Raw genomic sequence first — 23,032 nt, forward strand, 5'->3', positions numbered from 1 at the left:
CCTTGTCCTGGGAAACTCCTGAACCTTTTCCAGATGGAGGAACTGAGGAATGAAATACCAGCATGGCCACATTTGGGTGTGGTTATCAAAACTCATCAGTTCCTCCTAACCAGGATTAGGAAGAGAAAAGCAGCCAGCGGTGCTGGGCCGCTTGCCCTTGAGCAAGGCCAGAGCAGAAGTTCTCAGCGCTGACTGGACCAAAACCACCGAGTGATCTTCTAAGAGAAGAGCAAACAGAACTTCTCCAGGAGATCTGACTGGCCTGAGTGGCTTTGGTAAAAAGCACAGCAGCACCCAGATGATCTGATGATGGCTGTGCATTTCAGGAAGGCGGTGGCCAGAAAGAGCCCAGCTCCAGTGACAGACACACCTTTTATGAAAGCCACCACGGTTCAACAGATGGGCTTATTTTTAACACCCTCCTGCCATCCCATAAAATTATTTCTGGTTTCCTGATGGAAGGCTTGCTGAACGCTCTGATCAGTGCCTTTGGGAGGATTACCAGGACCTGTGTGCTCGGCAGCCCCTGGAGAGCACATCCCTTTGACACTTTTTTAAGTTCAGGCTACACCGCTACACTGAACTCCCCAGATCAATTTTCCATTTGTCCTCCCTTTCCCTTAATAACACTCTCCATATACTGTGCACATTTAATTTACTCCAGCAATTTCCCGTCCCACTTTCACATTTTTGACCATAAAAACCTTGGAAAAAGATAACTTATACTGACAACTCTGTCAGGGCATCATTTCTCTTAATGCATCACATTAGAGCCTTATTGAAGCATGAACAATGTGAAGCCTGGGCTCACCGTTGTCAGCCGCCAGGAATGTGGCCTCGTAGACATTATTCTTAATGTAGTCTGACTCTCGATCAAGGACAGCAGCAGTAGTGATCTGACCATTTGTGGCATTAATGTTCAGCCAGTTTGCAGGATCTGACAGCTTAGAGTATCTACAGAGAAAGGAAATAAATACATGGCAGTCTTTTCACTGACATATCCTTAATATTGCTTGAAATACGTTTTTCTGGACTCCTGACCTGTGATTCAAAGGACCTTTGGATAACTGGTTTTGTTGACAAACACAATGCTAATTGAGTATCCGGTTTTTGACCTTTACAATTATTCAATTTTTCAATTACTTTCGTTTTAAAGGTTCTGCTTTCCACTAAGTGCCACTTACATGCCGGTTTCCTGCTGCTAGCAGAGGACATTTCCTGAGGTCTCTGCAGCTGAGCAGAAACGGGGTCTGCAACGACCACTGCATTCATATACCTGGATTAGAGGATGGATTCCTGCTTTTTTCCTGCTCCTGACCTTGCCCTTCTGAAACAGGTTTTTAAAGTCAAAGATATTCCTGTTTTCTGCCCACCACTAATAAACAACAGTTTGGGAATACCACACCATCAGAGTCACCTCCCAGCTACTCAGTCAATTCACAGCTGTTGTCTATTCATGTCCCATGAAACCAGCTGAGAACACGGGGTTTTTTCTGGGCACACTTTTCCCTTGTTCTCCAGATCAGTGTGTTCAGTTCATCCTTCTTACTCGCTTGTTTTCTGCCTCCCAATTTTGTACTGTTTGAAGTGAGATGGACCATAACTATCCAACTGGAAGCTAATAAATGGCCAGACTATAAATTACTGAAATAAGCAAAGAGAAGCTGAGCTTATTTAATGGGTAACTCAGACCTGCTGATAGTTTTATATAATTTGTCATTAGATATGCAGGTGAGAGCATTACTGGCTTCTGGTGAATATCCCTTTCCAGAACTGGGCTGTTTGAAGCAGAAACTCAAAGGGAAACTTGAGCTGAGTCAATCCATGTGAAGAGAAAAGCAACACACAGCTGCACAAACTCCTGCCAAAGGAAAGAATTACATTTCATGGAGCTAGACTCTTTGGGATGTTTTCATTTCAGTATCACTGCTGTGAGGCTCCTGCCCTTTCTCTGCTAAATGACCAGGAATCCAGTTTCAAAGCTGGCTTTGTGAATGTGTCTGTGGCTAATGAGGATAACCTGAGGTGTGACACTGCCCATGCCAAGCTGTGCATTACTGGAGATGCTCCTGCTTCCTCATCTTCTATTTGTAAAAACTCTATTTCATCAAAGACTATTTAGAGACTGAAATTTGTATGCAAGGCTCTAGCAGCTGGATCAGCTCTGCAAAGTGCTTATCATGGATCTGTAGGTTTAGCCCTTTGGGTATCTTTTTTCCTAACTCACCAATGCCAACTGGGAAGTAAAATATAAAATATCTTTTTTACATCTCACAAAGACAGGACCCCAAAACCACGCCACTGCTTCTTGCAAAGCCTGGGCATTGGCTGTCCTGATGCAAAGGGAGAGAGATTGTACTGGGGTTTGGAAATGAGGTGCTGGTGGATGCACAAAATACATGTCCTGGAAGCCCTAGAAAGAAACAACTCAAGTAACTGGCTGTTCATAGTCACAGGAAGCCTTAGCAGACCCTACACATGCCCTGTGCAATGACAGGAACAGCAGGCGCTCGTTTGGATTACACATCACCCCCCTCCAGGTTAGAGGGGGTACTCAATCACAAACGAGTTGTTCTCTCCTCTGAAAACCAGCCTTGGTACAGACATCAGGGAAATAAAGACCCTTCAAAGGCCAATATTTCAAAAAGAACATAAGAAAAATGGGCTTGTTAGTTAGGATGGTCTCTTTCCTCCAAAGTCACAATGCCTGTCTAAAGACAACAAGATGAGGCAGTGAATAAACTACCATTTTCTAGACCCGACAGCTCTGTGCCAGGTGAAATATTTCAAACTCTTCCTGACACAAAATGTCACAACTGATGCAAGTTTAAGTGGCCTCAGCCATGGTCACGTTGTATACTCAGGTTTTGCCAAAAATACCACAGCTCTTACAGATTGGGAGCAAAACAGAAAACAATTTCTGTGGATGTAAAAGTATCCAAGAGCAGGAAATGCATTTCCTGTCTGCACGGAGGGAGCTGAAATTGTTGTGAAAGTGTCACAAGGACTCATTCTCACCTATGCTTTTCTGCCAATTATTTCCTGCTGGGAAGGTTTGTGAGCTGGGGTCCTGGACCCTGGATTCAGCCCCTGGTCTGCCCAGGTAGGACAAAACAGAGTCAACGACATCCTCCTGGTCACAGCATGAATTACAAGTGATCTTAAACTGCTTGGATAGAAATCTGACTTTTACAGGATTAAAATTTTGCCAGCTGAATCCCATTCATCGGGAAAGCAGCTAAGGAAGAGGTTATGTTAGGCAGGTGCTCTGAAGAGAAAGGGCAGGTTGGAGGAAATTAATTAAAATACTGGGAGCAGGCAAGGGGAGCACTGGTGAGATACAGACCAAGTGCCAAGGGCCTGTGAATGGGTGTTTGACTGCTCAGGCAACACTGAACAATTTGGCACTTTAAAAGCCTGCCCAGCAGCTGTTTGTAACCCCACCAGCCTTGCTCTGAACTAGCTGACAGCTCCTCTCGCACTGTGCTTTTTTTTAAGCAAGGTTCAGCCTAAATGCTCCAGAAGCAACACAAGGCATGATTAAAAATCCCAGCCATTCCCTTTGAAAACCCAGGCCTAGCCATTTCTATGCCTCAGTTTCCCTCCATAAAACAGAAATAACAAAGATGCCTTTTTCTAAACCTCTGTGTTTATGAAATGCATGAACCACACAGGTCAGAGCACCCTGGGTGAGGCAGAGCCAAAGACTGGGTACAAAGCAGCCCTGACCTCTGTAACAACCTGGCAATCTGCTTCATTTGAAGGTGTGATCTGCCCCACAGCAAGCCAGTAGCACAGGATTCAACTCTGCTCTCCTTGACCCAGCTGCTCAGAGCCTGGCCTACCTGGAGCAGGGGGGGTTGTGAGTTTACAGACTTGCAGGACACTGTGCAAGCGCTCGACTGCAGGTGCCACTCCCTGCCAAGATCTCATTCATATCCCACCAGCCAGTTTGGAAACCAGCTTTCAGCTGCTTGGCTCCCCAGACTCGTGCAGCTGAACCCCCCCAGCTGCAGGGGAGCCCCCAGGCTGCCTGGTGTCCCACCTTACTGCCTGCTGCATGAAGCGATCGGGATCCACCGCCGAAAACGTGGTCAGGACCGTCCCCGTCGGCACCCCTTCCTCCAGCCTGATCAGCTTGTGGTTCGTTGGGAAATACGGTGCTTCGTTGACATCTGTGACTGAAATGGTGACTCCTGCTGTCGACTGGAAGGACATCTGGATGCCACTGGCCAGGGGAGCTTGGTTTGATACCATCACTGTCAGCATGAAAGCTCTGTTCATCTCGTAATCAACTGCCTAAAACAAACAAACAGGCAAGTATAGAGCCAAGCAGGGGATAAATTCTACCTTCTGGCTGGAAGCTGCAAGACTAGAAGGCAGATGATATCAAAGTCATAGCCTGATCTTGTTTCCTCCTGAGCTCAGTTCTTTTGAAGGTGTAAATCCAGAGCAACTTCAATCCAGTGGAGGATTTGGCCTCCCAGTTTTTGGAGGGTCAAGTAGTTAAAAAAATTCCACAAAGGAAAAACTGCAAACAGCAGGGAGCATTTGCCCTGTGTTTTCTTCCAATGCTAAATGGTTTCCAAAAGACAACCTGCCTGTGAGAATTGAGCATCACAAGAACAAACCCACCCAATGCAACACATGGAGCCTGTTCAGGCTCTTTATTTTCCCTCTTAAATGAGTTTATAAGCAAAGGTGGAGCTGCCAGGAAAAATCCCTGGTCAGGTTAAGCAGGTGGTCCTTCCAGTGGGACCTCTCCTCCTCCTGCAAGGCACCTCGTAGTCTCTGGAGGTTGCCTACAGCTCTTACAGCTGCATTTTGCTGCTGGGAGGCCACAGATCTCTTCTCAACACACACATGAAGACAATGTGTCTGTCCCAGGAGCCAGACAGAGTGAAAAGCCTTTGCTGGCACGACCGACTGAGCCCAGTGTAATAATAGTTTCTAAACCATCCCACTAATTATTATGAGGGAAGTTGCTAATCATCTGCCAGGGAGGCTTGAGTTATGCAGGCTCACACCTGTGCTTGTTAAAAACTGCTTTGCCGTGATTTATAAATTTAGAAGCATATCCATCCTCCCTAATACCTTCTCCTGCGCTGAGTCTGCAAAGCACTCACTCAGGGTGTAAAACGCCACAGCTACACCGACTTGGACAGGGATTTACAGCAGCAGGAGCTGCCTGCCATGTCCTGTTTAAAACCCAGTATTGTCAGGAGGGAAATCAAATCATAGGAGCCTACACGAGAGAAACAAATTTCAGGGGCAAAAGGTAAAACAGCGGAATCTCTACTCGATTGAAGTGCAAATGTTCCCGATGCTAAATGGCTTCCTGACAGGCAGGGCCAACATTTAATAAATAAAAGGAAGCATAAAGACTCCCAGTACACCCACCCGTGCTGACTCATGGACTTGTGCTGCATTCAAAACCAATGCATGGTAAAAGTTCCCATTTAAACACTATTCAAGGCCTTGAGACAATTTGACTAATGCATTTCCTCAATTTCTTTTCACACCCCCTCTGATTTATATTCCCCCAGTTTTCTTTATTTTTTCTTTTTTTTTTCCATGCTGCTCTGTTTGCTAGGCTGTCCACAGCCACCCTGCACCTCCCTCCCAAAAGGGGCTCAGAGGCAGCTGGGGGCTGAGCAGCTCCATGGGGAATGATGTGGGCAGCTCCCTGCTGCTGATGCTCAGGACACACTGACCATACTGCTAGGATGTGGCCTGGTGTAAAGTAGTGGGGACTTTTTCCCCCCCCAAAATGTAGGGCTGCTCTCTCAGCTTCTTCCTCTTTCTTCTGGTAGCAACAAAACTGCAGAAAAATCATGCAAGGAGCAGAGCTGGACCAGGATCAGACACCCCAAAAGCTGTCTAGGAGGCATCAGTGTCATCAAACAGTGTCCACCACACTTCAGTCTGCAAGACAGAGCTGATGTGCTCGTTTCTCCTGTGTCCACTGAATCCTATTTCACACAGTTTTGCAAAAAAGAAAAAAAAAAAAAAAAAAAAAAAAGGTAAAATCAAGAGTCTGTGCTGTCCTGGCAGTTTGGGCTATTGAACCCCATAGGACAGCAGCCCCTTGCAGCCAGACACTGTCCAGCTGTAAGGCAGAACTTCTTTTACACCTTAATAAGCAATTTATACCAGAACTGTTTGTACCTCTGCTCCCTAAAACTGCCTCCCTCTGAGGACAATGGTGCACAGAGCACTCTGTGTTCCTCACACCACACTCACCACTTCCACCTCCATGCATCTCACTGGAAATGCTGTACACTGGTCATTTGATGTGGTTTTAGGGACATGGTGGACTTGGCATTGCTAGGTTAACAGCTGGACTTGATGATCCTAGAAGTATTTTCCAACCAAAATGATTCTTTGATTCTATGACAGCAGGATCCTGAAAAAGCCCACAGAGCTGCTACATTTTGGGACAAGGACACGTGGGACTCTTGCCTACTTTTCACTTCCATGTCCAAGAAGCACTAGAGATGAAATTAAAAAGCAGCACTTTTGCAGATACTCCTTGCTGGATGGTTGGTGTGTGATCTGGCTGTGAAATATCCCCTGGAGATGCTGCACATCCTCCTCCTTCACGAGCACCTCCGACCTGGCTGCAGCAGAGCGATGCCGAGGGCTTGCCACGTGTCCTCTTTTTCTTGGGGTACTTTGAACTGAAGTGAACAAATTTCCCTCATGTTATAGTTGAGGCAAATAATAACTGAAGCTTCAGCAGCATCTCCATTATAAATTCACAGCTCTGATCCATGCAGAGTTTATAATAACATTTTACTTAGCTGGCTGCCACAGGGCAGCCACTGCTGCTCTGGGAGATTGTCTTCAGACTCCGCGGTGTCTCATCTGAGTGGGAAGTTTCCCTCTGCCCTTGATCAAGGCTTTCTTTGAAGATTAGGGTCTTGCACAGTTATGGAAATGGTTTGGAAAGGCAAGAACAGAAATGGGAAATGTTATACTTTTGGTGATCACACTGGAGCTATAGATGGGATTTTGCTGAGGGCAGATGCAAATTGGCCCCCATGAGCATAATCTGAACTCCAAAGGGAAATCTGGCTTGGAAGGATTTCTGGCCCTCCATTTCAGGCCCCTAAAATGCTGGTGAAGTGGTGGGACTCTGCACAGAGCCCCCCTCCCTCTGCTGTTGCTGTCACTCCTTTGCTTGCAGCAGGAGTTATCTATGAGTGGCTTTGAAGAGCCACGTGAAAATCCAGCCATGTAGGGTCTGTAAATAAATGGTTCATTACTTGACTTTAATTTTTTACCTGTGTTTTCAACCCACATCAGTGATAAAACCAGCAAGAAACTGCTCCAACACAGCAAAGAACAAGCTCTGACTGGTCATCCAGTCTGATGAGAATACATCCCCCAAACCTTTAAGCATATTCACTTATTAACAGAGAACAAAATATTTCAAAGAAGGCGGAATCCTAAGAGTCTTCCCTTCTTCACCATGAAAATTTAATCATAAGCAATTTCACTCATTCTCCTTGCTGAAAATATACCAAAAAGCCTCCCAGCCAGATAGAGGTAGGGAACTCTGGTGCCCAGGAGGATCAGGTGAGGTGATGTAGTGAAGACATCTAATTTCAAGCTCTGAGCTCAGCTTGACGAGATCAGATTTTCATGTGGTTCTCTGCTTTGTGATCACTGTGGGTTACACAGCAGTGGAAAATCAACACCAGCATCAATGGTGTCTTGACAAATCTGCCCTGCTTTTTGCCTGCAAGTTGTGAATAAGGGATGGTTCATTATGCACAATTCCTTGTGCAGCAGTGTTGATCATGCAAATCCCCTGTTGTTCACTTTGATGTGCCTTTAAACTACAGTCCTGACACTTTGCAAGATTAAAAATAAGGGGTCTTCCCCTACTTGCAGTGAAAATGTTGGCATTTCAATTTCAGACTGGCTGCTGATGTCAGTGGAAGTTAAATTTTTGCACTTTTCTTCATTGAATGTTTTCTGTTGAAGCAGAAAATACAGATTTGGGTATGTGTATACTTACACGCATATGTACAACCATATACAGGTGTCTAAGCTTGAAGGGTTTCATAGGAAGGGCAATAAAAAGTGATAAATAAGAGGACCTTGCTGAAATACCATCTGGCAGGTAGGATGATGTGTCCCTTGAAGTTTCAGCAGAGCAGCATCTGCAGACACACACACTTAGCCCAAGGGTCAGGGAACAGGACAGGCTCACACATTCCTGCCAGCGTGACCTCACTGGCATCTTGCTGATGCCATTTCTCCTGAGAGACAAACTGTGCACATTAGGAATGACTGCAACTTGTTTGGCTAATAACAAGGAAGCAAGGCTCAACACAGAGCTATTCTTGAATCATGCTGCTCTTTAAACTTAGTATTTCTACCTATGTTGTTGATTAAAACTTTTTGTCAGGGAAGGCCAGACTTATCAGAAGGTGCTGCCTTTATCCACCCCAGCAGGTATTAATCCTTCCCACGTGCAGGGCATGGTGTGTGTTGTGCAGCTCCTGCACATCTCAACAGCCTATGTGTGATGTCTTTGCTGTTTTTTGTAGGCAGAGGGAGCATCCACATGCATCTTATCTGGGAAGAGCTTCAGTGAATGCTGAAGGGATCCAGTGATGTCCTGGCTGCGTGTAATGACTGCAGAAACACTCACTGGCCTCAAAACTGAAAGAGAAGTGAATGCTCCAATGAAGATAAGAGAAATGTTCTTTGGAAACATGGAGGCAAGGAAGGAAACACCATTTGGCACTTGCTGCAGGTATCTTGAGGCTTCCAGCTCTACCAGCACATGGAAGGAAGAAGGGATGGTGGATATTTCTGGTTTGATTTCTTGGGAGTCTTTAGACAAGATCTTCTGCTGATCCAGCCTGGGGGGTGGCTTTGAGTGGAGCTGTCCTGAATTGAGGCTCTGTTCCACACTGTGTGTTTATCACTTAATACCAGGGAAAGGAAAATCTCTCCAACAGTTTCACTGCCAAACAACTCAGTCAAAGGGAAAATTTCCCTCCCTTCTGTTACCAGAAAATTCACTCCTCTTGAGATCTCTCCTACACTCCTTGCTTTCACAGAGGATCACTTGACTGACCCAGGCAGTGAAACAGCACCCTTGATCCACACCAAACAGGGGCTTTTCTGGCTCAAGAAGGGCAGGGCTGCCCAGCCCAGGCTCGTTTTCTCTTACAGAGCTCAAAGAGCCAAGGAGAAGCAGGAGGTGGAGGTCAGGCTCCGGTGCTGGGAGTCCCTTCAGCATGTGAGGCTTTTTTGAAAGCTCATGGTGGGTTGGGCTGAGCCGGGAAACCCAGAATACTGGAGAGTATTCAGGACTCCTACGCACAGAGAGATGGGAAACAACAGACCCAAGCACTTGTATTTCCAGGCAGGAAAGGCACAAAACAACTGCAGGCTCCTGGCCATCCCTGAAGCTGTAAGGGTGACAACCCAGTGTGCTTTGGCTTCCCCCTTACCTTCACCACGGTGACCATGCCCTCGTTGGTGACGGGGTCTGTCCGGATGGTGAAGTGGCCCGAGGGGTCCCCGCTGATGATGCGGTAGATGGCGTTCCAGTTGGGAGAGTGGGGCTGGTCCCGGTCCATCACCGTCAGGTTTGCCACCACAACCTCCACTCTGTTCTCAGGCACTTCTCCTGAATACTGCAAAGGAATGACAGGGGTGGTCATGGCGGGAGCTTTCTGTCCCTCCTCACACCTCCCTGCCCTCCCTCCTCCATCACTGTGCCCATTGGGAAGCCAGTCCCATGAAGGGGACCATGGAATTATTCATAATGAGCAACGCATCTCTTTCTCAATTCTGCTTTTCCTATTTTTTTCCTTTGAGTATTTTCCCAAAGCCTAACTTCACCTCTCAGCCCGAAGGAGAACAAACCCACTATCGCACAGCCACTGCACAAGATCCAGCAAATGCTCCAAGGAATCCAACAAAAAACATTCTTGATATTCTTGCTCAATTACAGCAACCAGAGAGTTAATTGTCAACAGCAGGGGAAAATGGCATACTGAAATGTCTAGATTTTTTAGGATGAGTATCTCAATTTATCCCAAGGTATTTTGCCTCACTCAGATTTCAGTGATGGCATTTTATTGCTTCTTCAGTGATTTTACTTCATTTTATTTCTTTCTTGCCCCTGATTTTGTCTCATTATTTGAAGTGTTTCTTGTGATTTTGCCACAGCCTTTCCTGGTGCTTAATTCTCTCATTTAGCACTGATTTCCATGGAGCATGTCCTGTTCAGGCACATCCTGACACATTAACTGCATTCTCTTCTGCTTTCCAGTCCCTGATTTATCTCATGGCTGATCAGGGATCCTGGCCTGTGAATACTTCCAGTGTTTGGGGCTCAAAAGCTGCCAGCAAGACACATTCCCAAATTTTCAACTGTCCTCATGTCTCAGCACTGCCTATTAGCAGCACTTGCAAATCAACACTCTGATTGACATATGGCAAATTAAACACTGGGGAAACGCCGGGAGCGGCTGGCTCAGAGTCTGTAACTGAAATTCTGGCCCCAAACTGCAGGAGCAGAGCACTTCTAAAATCTGGCCTTTGGTGTGCACAAATGCCAGGTTGTGTAAGTGATAATAAATCATTCCTTTCTTAGCTCAAGAGTCCGTTTCTCCTCCTAACCCATCCCCATCCTTTGGCATCTCTCTGTGATGGATGCTTGTATTTAGTATATATTATTTCACCGCTGACAGCAAAAATATTCAATCTGCCTTATGCTAATGTAAATTTAAATTTGCCCTTTAGTGGTATCCTGAATGGCATCTTGCCCTCTTTTCTGCTGTGCACCTGTCCTAAACAAGTTTTCATTAGTGAATGCAGATGGCATCTCTTTCCAGCCATGCCGAGTGGTGGGGAAGAACAGTGGGAAGCTGCAGGATAATTCTTATTCTACTACATGCTACAGCTCTTCTGTTCTCTTTATTTCCCCTGATTTCACTTATTCTTTACCCATTCTCTTGGCCAATTTGGAGTCTCTGTGGCACACAGCTTAAACAAGGGAAATATATGGAAATTCATCAAAAGCCTCTTGAAAAATCCATTAGATTATGCCATATGTACACTCCACTATCAACCTTGTCTGAACTGAAGCAGATTAGTTAAACAGGATCATCTCTTCCTAAATCCACACTAGTTATTGCCCATTACATTAAATTAATGTTGTATGGCATGGCAGCAGTGACAAGCTGACGAGACCCCCGTCTCTTTTAGGCTGCACTGCTGACAACAAGGTATCATACTGTAATTCCAAAGGAGTTAAACACTCTGTGAAACCATCTCAAATCTTCAACCCAGGACCACAGATTTCATCTGTCAATCCTAGGCTTATGCCCTGCAGAACCAAACAGAATTAAGTCATTAAGAACAAACCATCAGCTGTATTTAACCCATTTAAGAGGGCCAGTCTTATATGATCCCTGAACACCTTCAGTAGGTCACCAATAGGCTGCCAATGAGTTTGGGTTATATGAAAAGCCCCACACAATAGATTTTACAGCAGCTCCTCTAGCAGCCATCACAACAGCCCACAGTGATAGAGCTTACACATTTCGAACATGAAGTTATATTAAAAATTATAAATACACAAGTACATGCCAGTATAAAGCCTGGAGGAAGATCACAGCAGCCTATAAAGCTTTTCCAAGCTGATGTGGGTGAAAACCACAATGGTCAGCACATCCTGGGCAATCCAGGAGTTCATCCACTTGTTGTTGACCTCTGTTAGGTACAGTTAGGAAATTATCAGTCCTAAGCAGAATTGAGAGTGGATACTGCTTACTGTGCTTATAAAGCAAAGTATTATTCTGATGAGAACAGAGCACCTTCACTGGAATCAAAGGAGCCATCCAAAGCTATTCAGGGTAAAAAGCAAATCTTGGAGAGATGTGCCATGAAGAAAAGAGTAATTTTCATCAGCTACAGATCAGCAGCCACTGAGAATTCAAACTGGAGTCTGCTTTTCCTCCCTCTCAAACTCCCCCACTATCATTATTATAGGTAAATGCTGTAATGTGTATTGTCCACAACTGCCTTTACCTTTAATAAAATTAAGTAATGACATTAAATTACACCTGCTAAAGGAAGGATGGCAGCTCAAAGCTACCCACACTTCTTTAATGTCATTCCCTCCCTACCCTGGAGTAATTCAGAATAATGAACATCTTTCACTATGCTGCTTTCCAGCATTCCCTCTGCTCTAAGTTCTCTTTCATAAGATTACAATTGATTTTCAAATAAAGAGAAGCATATCTATTCAAACAAGGTAAAACAATGGGCAACAGAGGAGCTGCTGGAGTAAACACAAGATTGATAAAGCAGTGCTTGACCTATACTTGTAGCATTTATTCATATTCCCCTGTATTTCATTTAGCTCACTTCAAATTGTTGCATTTGAAGTCCTTGATTTCCAGAAAAATTTTAAAGACCACTCACAAGGATTTCTCTGGCTAATTGTCACACACTTCCCTTCTCAGATAAGGATTCGTTCTGAAACTGGCATGTTCTTAAATCCTTAAATTCTGTGGGGTATTTTTTTCTTCCCCTCCTATAAAGGTCTGTGGCAAAGGCAAATCTCCTTCTCCCACTCCCCTTGAGCTGGCCCTTCTGAAGTTATGCCTTGTTGAAAAGGAAATAATTCATTCTGATTTTTGGGTTGGCACTAAAATTGGTTAATCCTAGAATTTGTCTTTCATGCCATTTGGACCTGACAGCACATAAACACGCAGACAAATGTCATTCCAGAGGAGAAAGGGATTGATGTGGGGGACAAATGATGGATTCACACCATGACTTGACTTTGTGCAATAAATCTGGAGTCTGGGCAGTGAAGCCATGCACAGCTGAGTAAAACCAATTACTCAGCCACTCCTAGGGAGGTGTGGGATTGAGACAGATGAACACAAAAATAATTATTCTGGCTTCTTTCTAAAGGGATTTCCTTTTTTTCCAATGTTCTTACTTCTTTCTCTGGCTGATTTTGCTAAAAAGCAGTGAAGGCAAAGACTTGTTCAGATGAATGTCTGCAGGAAAGATCTTTCTGTAGCTTCCAAGATTCCCTAATGATGGCACAACATTTGTTCCAGGCAGCAGTGGTTTATGAAGGCTGAATTGCCTGGACAAATAGCGTTTCATGACCCATAGCTATGGATTAACAGAAGAATGAGGGCATCTCAGTCCTCTTATTAGACTTTGAGCCCTTCCCCTGACAGATAGGACTGCTGCAAAGTGCTGAATCTTCTCTCTAGGTCCCTTAGGCTGGCAGAAACTGAAATGAGAGTGAGTGCATGTGGTGGTGGGGAGCCCCATCCCTCCCAGTTCCTGCTGCCAGCCTGCCCCTTTAGGCTCTGGAGATAAGGTGATGTGCAGCCAGAGAGCCCAGCACTCAGGGGGCTCCACTGGCTGAATAAAACCCACAGTTCCTCACGCTCCAGGGCGTCCACCCAACCCCATGCTGGCATTCCAGGCTAGAGTTTACCTTTTCTGCTAACAAAGTTGCTTGAAAAGCAGGAAAATTAATAAACAACTGTGGTCTGGTTGCAGCAGTCTGTGTAAAATGGGGCAGGGGGAGGGGAATGGAGAAAATCTCCTAATAAATCATTAATTGTGATGTGCCTGCCCAACTGCAGCATGGAAACAAGCAAATGCCATCCTAATTGATTGCTTCTTATTCTGTCTTTATAGGCCTGCATTTTTTATTGTGTGGATTGAATGAGCCCAGAGGTGTAAAAAACCTCTAGATTGTACTCTGCGTATCTGCCAACTTGATATTTAGATCAATAATGCTCTTTCCCCCCCACCCTCTACTCCTACTACTGGTAATTTAGCTTTTCTTCCTAGCAGAATAATTGCTGTTTTCTTAAGCCTTACTATCAATTCTGTGACCTTTAATTTCCAATATAATTTTCTGTAGGGATGGCAGTGCTGTGCTGTGAATTATCCCAGCCCTCAGCTGCTGTGACAGTCACACAGGAACTGCCAGGGTCTCTCTCCACTGTGTGCAAAGGAGACCACGAGCTTGCTCAAATCCCCACAAAACCCCTGTAAAGTCAGCCTTATTTTTTAAGTCAGGCTCTGAGATGCTCATTTCTGGTTTTATTAAACTACTCACTCCAGTGAGGTCTCGAGTGATGACCACTGATGTCCTCACTCCTTTTTGAGGCTGCTCTGCATTCCATCAGCTAGCAGCCCCTCCACAAACCTCTGGGCTGTTGTTTTTCCAGGTTCATGCATCTCTGCAGCATCCCTGCCGCAGCTTCACATCCACATGGATCTACTCCACAGCCCATGCATGCATTCATACCCAGCTGTAATGGTGCTCCCTGGCAAAGGAACTGCCCAGGCTGCAGGCACTGCCTTGTGGTGGTCAGGCAGGAGTCAGTCTTGCCCAGCCCAGTCAAGGAAGTGCATGACAATGGGCTCACCAGCTTTGAAAAGATGCTTTGCCTCTGTCCTCAGCAGTTTGTGCCATTAAAGCAGCTCACCTGCCTGCAAAGGAGCCCTCTCAGCTCTGAGCACGGTGTGGTGCAGACAAGGCACCCACCTGCTCACAGGGAGTTTGTGCTGGAAGCTTGAATGATGCTCAGCATGGTCTCCATGTGCTGGTTTCTTTTTCTTTGGAAGAGTTTGAAAAACAACAGCAAGCCTTGAAGTTTGGCACTTCTGAAGCTGATCTCAGGCTGGAGCACAGACAACCTCTGTCATGTTCCTGCCACAGGTGACAGCCAGTGGCTTTACACTTTGTCTTTACTGGTGTCATTTTTTCAAAATCTCAAGTAATGACTAACTCTGGATCAATATACAAATTTTACTCTTTGAATATGAAGACAAAGCTGGAGCAGAGAAGAATAAAGCAATACCTTCTCTTTCAGAAGCAGCAAAAGAAAACCCTCTTACTTCAGACTCCAGTATGAGGAAGGAACATGTAGGTTTCACCTTGGTTCAAAGACTCTTTGAGTACTTGCCAGGAGTTCAGAGCATATAATAGTAAAAGGATATTAAAAAAAAATATACTTTGCATATCTAACAAAGAGCACTAATTTTTTTCATTATCAGATGTTACATTCTTTTGATAGTATGAAAAGATGCTGCAGAAATGATGACACAAGACACCATTCTGCTGCAAGATAACCATTTCCAAATAAATATATCTTAAGAAATGAGGTTTGAAGTTTGCATAGAAATTTAGATATTTTATAAAAGTGCATTACAACACAAAGGATCTTTTTACAATGTTCATATGAAAGGTTTAAAAAGAGATTAAAATTATGTCCTTGGAAGGCATATAGCCTTGTCAAGAAAAAAAAAAATTCTACATTAACCCATGTAGGAAAGTTGTACTTTATCTCTATTTCAAAGGTTATAAAGAACCACTTTAATCAACCTACTTGACTTTGGGGACTTGCACATCTCACTGAAACTCATGAAATCTGGCGTAGTGTGGTTTCCAGAACACAAAAGCCTTTAATCCGTAAACCGACACTCTTGTACATTCAAATCCTGATACTATCTCCTTGTTAGGAACAAAAATTGTGAATTTATCCAAAATGGGATCTCATCTCGTCTAAATGATGTAGCCTTTGCAACAGTGACCTTTAACAATGGTTATACCCAACAATGAAAGATTTTATGTCAGGAACCAGTGGAAACAATATACATTAAAATTCTGATCTGATAGCACAGCCCTTTATTTTTCAGTTTTAGACAAGGATCCTTTGAACACTTCATTTGCTCTCTTGTCTAACATGCCTTTGTTTCTTGCCCACGGAATGAACAGCAGGAAAAGGTGGCTGATACTTTTCTGCAGACTATTTGATTGTCAGCTGTAATTAGTAATGCTCTCTTTAAAAGAGAGACATAGATTTTAAAACAGCTGGAACTGCCTACAAAGCCTCATTCTTAAAAAAAATCCCCTTATATACATACATTTATATAACAGAACATTTTTTGAACAGATACATCATGGCTCTACAGTGCTTGACAGCCCTATGCTTCCCTTCAGCTGCAGAACCAAAGGCTGAAGTGACTTGTCTGTCTCCCAAGGCAGCTGCAGAACGGGTTGGAGCCATGCTCTGTGCTGGGGCAGAATGCTGAGAAAATCATTAATTCATGTGTTACTTGATAAATCCATTAGGTCAGCCGGGATTAGCCTATCGATCTCCCCAGTGCATTGTCACAGAGCCCTGTGATCCTCGCTGAGCTGCTGGGGTGGGAAAAGCCCTGGGAAGGCTGGCAGGGAACTGGGATCAGCTGATGCCAGCACGGCTCTTCCCAGGCTCTGAGCTCCACTGGGAGCCCAAACAGGTTTGGATGGGCTGGGGTGAAACAAGCCAAATTAGCTTGTTCTGCTTCCCAGCTGGGAAGCTCCACCACCTCAAATCAAACCACCACGGGTTTGGATACCCTGACGTGGAATTGCCAAAGCAGTGCCCCCTGCATCCCCCACTGTCACTACTGGACATGAAATGAGTACACAGAAACTTGGTAAGTTCAAAGGAGAAAAAGAGAGTGTTTTATTCAAACATCTGGTATTTATAGAATTCTAAAGGTGACTGTGGACTGGAGGATGGAATTACCACCTCTCCAACCACATTGGTCTAAAGATTGATCAATAATTTCTCTCTGCCTACAGAGAAATATGTAAACTATTCTATTTATGCATGAAATTGTGTGGGAACTCTGACTCCCAAATATGTAAACATTATCAGAAGGCTAAAGAAGTTTTATGAGAACTTTAACACTTTCAAAAGAACTTTAAAAAAAACTTAATACTTTTAAAAATCAGGGCAACATCCCACCAAGGCATGGGGGGGCTTTTCAATGTACTTTTACTCTCTAAAATAACCAGCTCCCTAAAAAGAGGATGCAATCAATTCATTGTTGGCACGTCAGTCCTCGCATTTCCTTCTCCTGCAAACTGCAAAGCAGCAAAAAACCCATGGTGCTTTGAACAACACTCTGAAAACAAGATTTTCCTGATTTACATGTAAACCAGAGCAGCAAAAATTGCATGAGAGAGCTCAGCTCCTAAGCAAACAAAGAGTACTCCACAGGTCTGGCTCTGTATCTCTTGGTGAAATGTGTCTAGAAGGGGATGTTTCAATTCAGGCACCTGTAATAAAGTTTCATAAAGAAGGGCCTTAAGCTGGTAAATCTGGTTTAGGATTTTCTTATTAACTGCCCATTCCCCATAATGAGTTTTTAATTTAATTTTTTTCAGATTTTAAGGCATATGAAAGCTGCTCATGTGCCTCTGGGATCTCAAGATGGGTTTTTGGGAAAGGAAGAATTATGAGAGTACTGAAACTGATTTTTACATATGCTATAATCCTGGTATTGAGATTTTTAACAAGTTTCCTGTGCAGCACAGCTCAGCCCATCTGCACACTGACTCCTGCTCAAACTTCCTCTGCACTGCCATTGGAATCTCTGTTATTTCCAGATTAGTCTCGGAATTAGCACACAGAGGGGTTTGGGGTTTTTTTAATGAGTAGGTTGGAACTCCATCATCAGGCACTGGAAGACCCTCTGGTCTGGCCAAAAAAAGCGTTCCTGACTGGATGGAGCAGTCTTGTAGGAGAAAGCCACTGAAGCAGGTGTTTTATTCTGAAAGCGTGGTTTATTCTGTGGTGTAAAGACACGGTCTTCTGCACTGGTGCCACAATGGCCGTTTTTTATGTCCTTCCTGATGCTTAAAATACAATGGCAGTGTCTGCCAGCGGAGTGAGAACCTGCACTCACAGGAGATTTGTGCCAGGGTTCCTACAGGAAAGGATGGAGTGCCTAAAATCTCAGAATTACAGAATGGTTCGTGTTCGAAGGGACCTGTAAAGGTCACCTAGCCCAACTCTCTGCCACCTTCACCTAGGTGAGCATCTGGCATTTTAGAGAAATGCCTGCCTGTTTACAGTAACTCAGAGCACAGAAAAGACTACATTAAATACTGTGTAATTAATCAGCCTTGCCATGAAAAAGAGGCTTCTTGCTGAAATTTTGTTTACAACATTTGTGGTGGAATGGAGCAAAGGAATGCAGTAAGAATCACGGGATATTGGGTCAAAGAAAAGATGGAGTTGTAAATTCAGGAAAGAGAAGGCTATTACTTCTCCTTTTTAAATTTTTTTAGCAATTAAAATCTGTTATTGCACTATGCTGTAAAACTCTGCCACGCTCAAAAAAACTTTGTGAAACCTTTCAGCCATTCTCTGATTTTAACTGGCTTTTCTCTGTATTGTGACCCTTTCTTCTACAACTGGGAAGCTTTAAGACATCCTGGACAGTTAGAAAGATTTGATAAGAGAAAACTCACAGCACTCCCAAATCCTTTGCTAAATCTCCCTTTTTCTTCCCCCACAGCATGTCACTAAAGATTTCATAAGTGAAATGTACTTAATGAAGTTCCAGATATATATCCTCTTAAAATGACAGCCCTTGGAAGCAACTGTTTTTAAAGCAAAAGAATATTGAAGAATTAAAAACCTGCCGACCCAAGGAAGTTAGCCAACCCCAGGAGGGGATTTATTTCAGTGCCTTCCAATAATGGAGTTACAGAATGTGTTTAAATTTCTCAGCCTCACACTCAGTGCCTGAGATGCTGTGGACTTTAGAGATAATGAAATAATCCAGCACAAATGAGTGTTTGTCTGGGACATCTGGCAGACACGGACATGGCAGGGCTGTGTGGACATCCAGCCTAACCACGATGGTGGTGGGTGTCTACATTCAGACAACTGAAAGAGGCTCTCCAAGGCCAGGTCTGGGTTGAGGAGGACAATTAGGATATTTCGTATATAACCAAAAGCAGAAAGAGACACAAAATCTACAAGAAACCATTCAAATTTGAGGAAATGGTACAGGTGGAAAAATGTCAGACAAGAAACGTGGGTAGATACATGATACAGGAGCATCAGTGTCTGATTTGTCATTGAAATTGTAGCCTGACTGACACACCAGAGATGACGGGAACAGCGTCTGATCCCCACACTCGGATCTGGTGGCGCAGCCCAGGGCGATTTCCATGACAGCACAGCACAGAGTAACAAGGGCATTTCCCTCTGACAATTCCTTTGACTCCAGAGATCCTGTCAGTGACACGTGGTCCTGTCACACCTCACTGCACACAGGTAGCTCACACCTGCCTGGAACCTCCTTCTCACTGGACAATTCCATGGAAAGCATGGGGTGGGGATGTGGTCTGTGGCTTCTTCCTCTGGATCCTGCACAGACTGAGCAGGGGAGGAGAGGGAGGAGAGAAATCCCTGCTAAATGAGACACTGAACCAGGAGACAGCTCTGCCAGATGCTGCAAATGAGAGGGCTCATGACAAATGGGGGACGGTGAGCGATGGCTGATGGGCGCTGTCGTGGGCCGGGGGTTGTCTGTGCTTTGATAATGTTAGATGGTATTTAATATTAATTAAAATTTTAAATGTAATTATTAATATAATGATATTATAATATTAATTATAATATTAACCCAGCTGCACAAGCCAGCAGGCTAGAAAGCCAAATGTCAAATCAATTGATGTGTCACATCCATGCACTGTTACGTATCCCCACGGTGCTGAGGACGGATGCGCCGCTCACCCCGTGAGTGACAGCTGCTGAAAGCACTGCACAGGCAGGAGGGCCTCGTGCTGGGTGCTCCAGGTGGAACACATGCAGGAAGCACATGGAATCTGTGGTGCTCCTCCTGGCTCTGCCTCCCGTGAGGTGCTGCAGCTCCAGCTGACTGAGATTACACTCGCCAGCATGGAGAGGAGGTTGTATTATTCTTGATTTTACACCGAGTACTACATGAGTCCAATCTGAGAGAGACCAATAGAGTAGCTTTTATATCCTCCCCCCCACTTTTTTTTTTTTTTTCATGACAGAAAATTGAAATTTGTAATGAAACTGTTGCTCCTGTTTTTTTTTTTTTTTAATCACCAGTCTTTGGCAATTTTAAACTCTGAGGTCTGAAAAATTCATTACCACTAACTTCCATCAAGGGTGTTCCTGAAACCAAAATTACTTAATCAACTCAATTTAGCTTCTTGTGTAGACCTAATTCAAAAAAACTTTATCTTCTTGAATTGTTATTGCAATTAATTTCCCCCCTTTTTTTTTCTGCAGCAGACGACATTTCAGTAATTAGATATTATATAAAAATGAGTTATTCATTCAGAAGAGCTTCACTTTTATATTTGATTAATCACATTACCACTGAGGTCTGGGTTTTGTCTCCAAGGAAAGTTTAATGACCTCATTTTAATCCTTCTTTTAACCACCAGGCAGGTATCAATGAGGAGAAATAAAATTATCTTCTTTTTTCTTTTTCTCTGCTTTATTTCACAATCTCAAGATTACATTTGATGCTTTTTCTGTGTGACTGACCCATTTAGAAGAAAGAATCTAGCTGATTCCGATTAGGTTCAGGGCAAAATCAGGCTAAACAGAGCCTTGAACTGTGCCTTAATAACTAATGCTCAGTGTAATGGAGAGGAACCAGAACTGCTTTACCACGTGGCAGCCAGTTTAAAGCTCTGTACATGATTAATTTAGTGATAATTTGAAAATGAATGTACTGAAAGGAAATACACAAAACAAAAGGCACTGTAAATTTAGGTTTTGATTAATGGGGTATATTAGGAAGAGACTTCTATCACGGAGATGACTTTTTTTTTAAATCAATGCATATATACCCACACAATGTAAATAATAATTCATATAAACCACAATTTATCTGTGAGTAAAGACTTGGATATGATTGATGACTGTTTCCCTGGCATCAGCATCTATTTATGCTTTGGATCCAGCAATATGCACATCTGTATTTGGTATTTATACATATACATCTCTGTATCTCTCTGTTTTGCAGTCTCAGAGGTATCTCATCCTTTCTGTCATGTGTTACACTGGTGTAAAGGCATAACAGACATCACAGAAGAGGCTGATGCTTTCTTCATTAAGACATGAGGAATTATTGTTTCTCATAAAGTGAGAAATATCGTTCATTTTAGATGAAAGAAGTGATAAAATAAAGAACAAAAGTTGAGCATCCACAAGAGAGCAGGAAGTGTTTCTTGTGTTCCCTAGCACGGCACTGAAAGGGCCTCCAGGCACTCGGAGATGCTGTGCCTGGGAAAGCCACAGTGCTCCCAGGGAATCTGCACTTAGAGCTGGGGATCACCTTCCTTCTCTCACAGAATGAAACCGTGGGCAGCTCACTTCCTCAGCTCCACTGGACAGGATGTGCACTGGGGGAGGGATCCATCTCCAAAGGTCAGTTTGACTCCAGAGGCAGATCAAGATGTAAATAATTCCCTAATCATGGTTAACCCCTGTGTCTATGTCACACTACAACACAAAATAACTCACATATGTACATTAAGATGGAAAGAATAAAAGGAAGCAAAAGGAGGGAACTTTATTTCTGACTTTGTAATATATAGAATTCTAAAAGTGGTAGTGGATTGGAGGATGAAATTGCTACCTCTCTAACTACACTGGTCAAACTAACAGTCCATTAATTCTTTCTTCCCACAAAGAAGAATGCAAAACAATCATTATTTACATGACAGTGCGTGAGAAACTCCAGTAGAAATATGCAAACATTAGAAGGCATAGAAAACTTTTAAAAGAAGTTTAAAACTATTAAAAGAATAGGGCAACATGTCTACAGCTGCAAAGCCCTGGAATAATTATTGTGGTGAGTTCAGCACAAGTCTGTAACAGGATGGGAAGAATGAATATTGTTTCTCCTGGTGCTCTGTTTGTTTTTGCTACCTCCCAACCTAACATCCTTAATCTAAATTAATTGTTCATGGCAAAGGTTGTCACTAGGACATGCAACGAGAGGCAGAAAGTCCATTTCAATTTATAAGCACTGGGGTCTTATTTAGGAAAACTAGACTGATTTGTGGTTTTTAAGACTTCACTGACTGTATATTTAATGGAAATGCACACAGAATTAGGTAGATGCTCATACACCCAAATGCTACTGGGCATATCTGATTCACTTGAATATAATAATTTATTTCATTTAGAGGTTGACAGCTCTGTAACAGCCCAGGCTTTGCTGGGTAGTTTGGCTGAGCCTCATTTTGACTGGAAAACTGCAAGTGAGCACAGTCATCTGGGAATTTCCATGAAAGCATAATTGATTTTTAACAATAAAGCCTGTCTGCAGGACTGTACAGAACTCAGGGCTTGTCTTCAGCTGTAAAACAACACAGCCCTGCACATTGCCTTACCACAGCACTGGTCCTCCCCCTTGCCAGCTCTGACCTGTGCAATCTACTTGAATTCTGCCTCATGTGACAGCTGCCACAGGCATAGTTTTGATGATTTAAAAACGCTGTATGATTCGGGCTAATCTACATTCAAATGTCACTGCAGACTTTCTGAATGGCACAGGTGTAGTGACAGACACAGTGAGACCTGTATGGACAGCTCCATATGCAGCTTTAGTCTGTACACTGGCAAGTCATGTACACAGCACTCAAGATTTAAGCCCTTAATCTTTTCCAGGGTCTAGGAACAGGGAGGAGGCAGATGGACACGTGCCAAGGTCCTGGGAGATAGCAAGCTACCCACTTTCACTAGTTTTTCTTCGCTCAACCTGTTAAGATCTCTTTTTAGGAAGCCCTCAAAAGCATCCTGGTCCAATTTTCTGTCTGTAGGAAATTCCAGTGACACCCCACTCCTGCTGGGCTCTCCCTCCACAGCATAAGATGAATTTGTAAAACATGAGCATGCATGTAAAAGGGATTTCTCATAACACTCCCATGTTCCAAATGCTTCTGGGTACATCTGCCTATAAATGTGTTTAGGAAACCCCAAGGCAGCCTGACATGGATGCTGATTTTGGTATCCTACGACCATTAAATATCATTTCTCCAAAGCAGACCTATTTGCATCTTTGTATCCCAGTCACTTGGAAGTCACAATCTTTCAGCCTGAAGGAAGAGCTGAGGTTTTCCCTGCTACTTTGCTATTTTGAAACTCACCGTTAAAAATGGAGCTCA

General features: G+C 43.7%; 1 protein-coding gene across 1 annotated transcript in view; it reads right to left on the reverse strand.

Moving 5' to 3' along the window:
• Positions 1–23,032, reverse strand: part of CDH4 (cadherin 4) — a 417,701-nt gene that overhangs the window by 12,474 nt on the left and 382,195 nt on the right. The window contains exons 9-11 of the mRNA XM_053993112.1: positions 9,477–9,662; positions 4,046–4,299; positions 812–954 (exon numbers count right to left, since the gene is read on the reverse strand). Coding sequence (XP_053849087.1) covers positions 812–954; positions 4,046–4,299; positions 9,477–9,662 — 583 coding nt within the window. The remainder of the gene's footprint in view (positions 1–811; positions 955–4,045; positions 4,300–9,476; positions 9,663–23,032) is intronic.

The sequence above is a fragment of the Vidua macroura genome, chromosome 17 (genome assembly GCF_024509145.1).
Source record: "Vidua macroura isolate BioBank_ID:100142 chromosome 17, ASM2450914v1, whole genome shotgun sequence".
Classification (NCBI taxonomy): domain Eukaryota; kingdom Metazoa; phylum Chordata; class Aves; order Passeriformes; family Viduidae; genus Vidua; species Vidua macroura.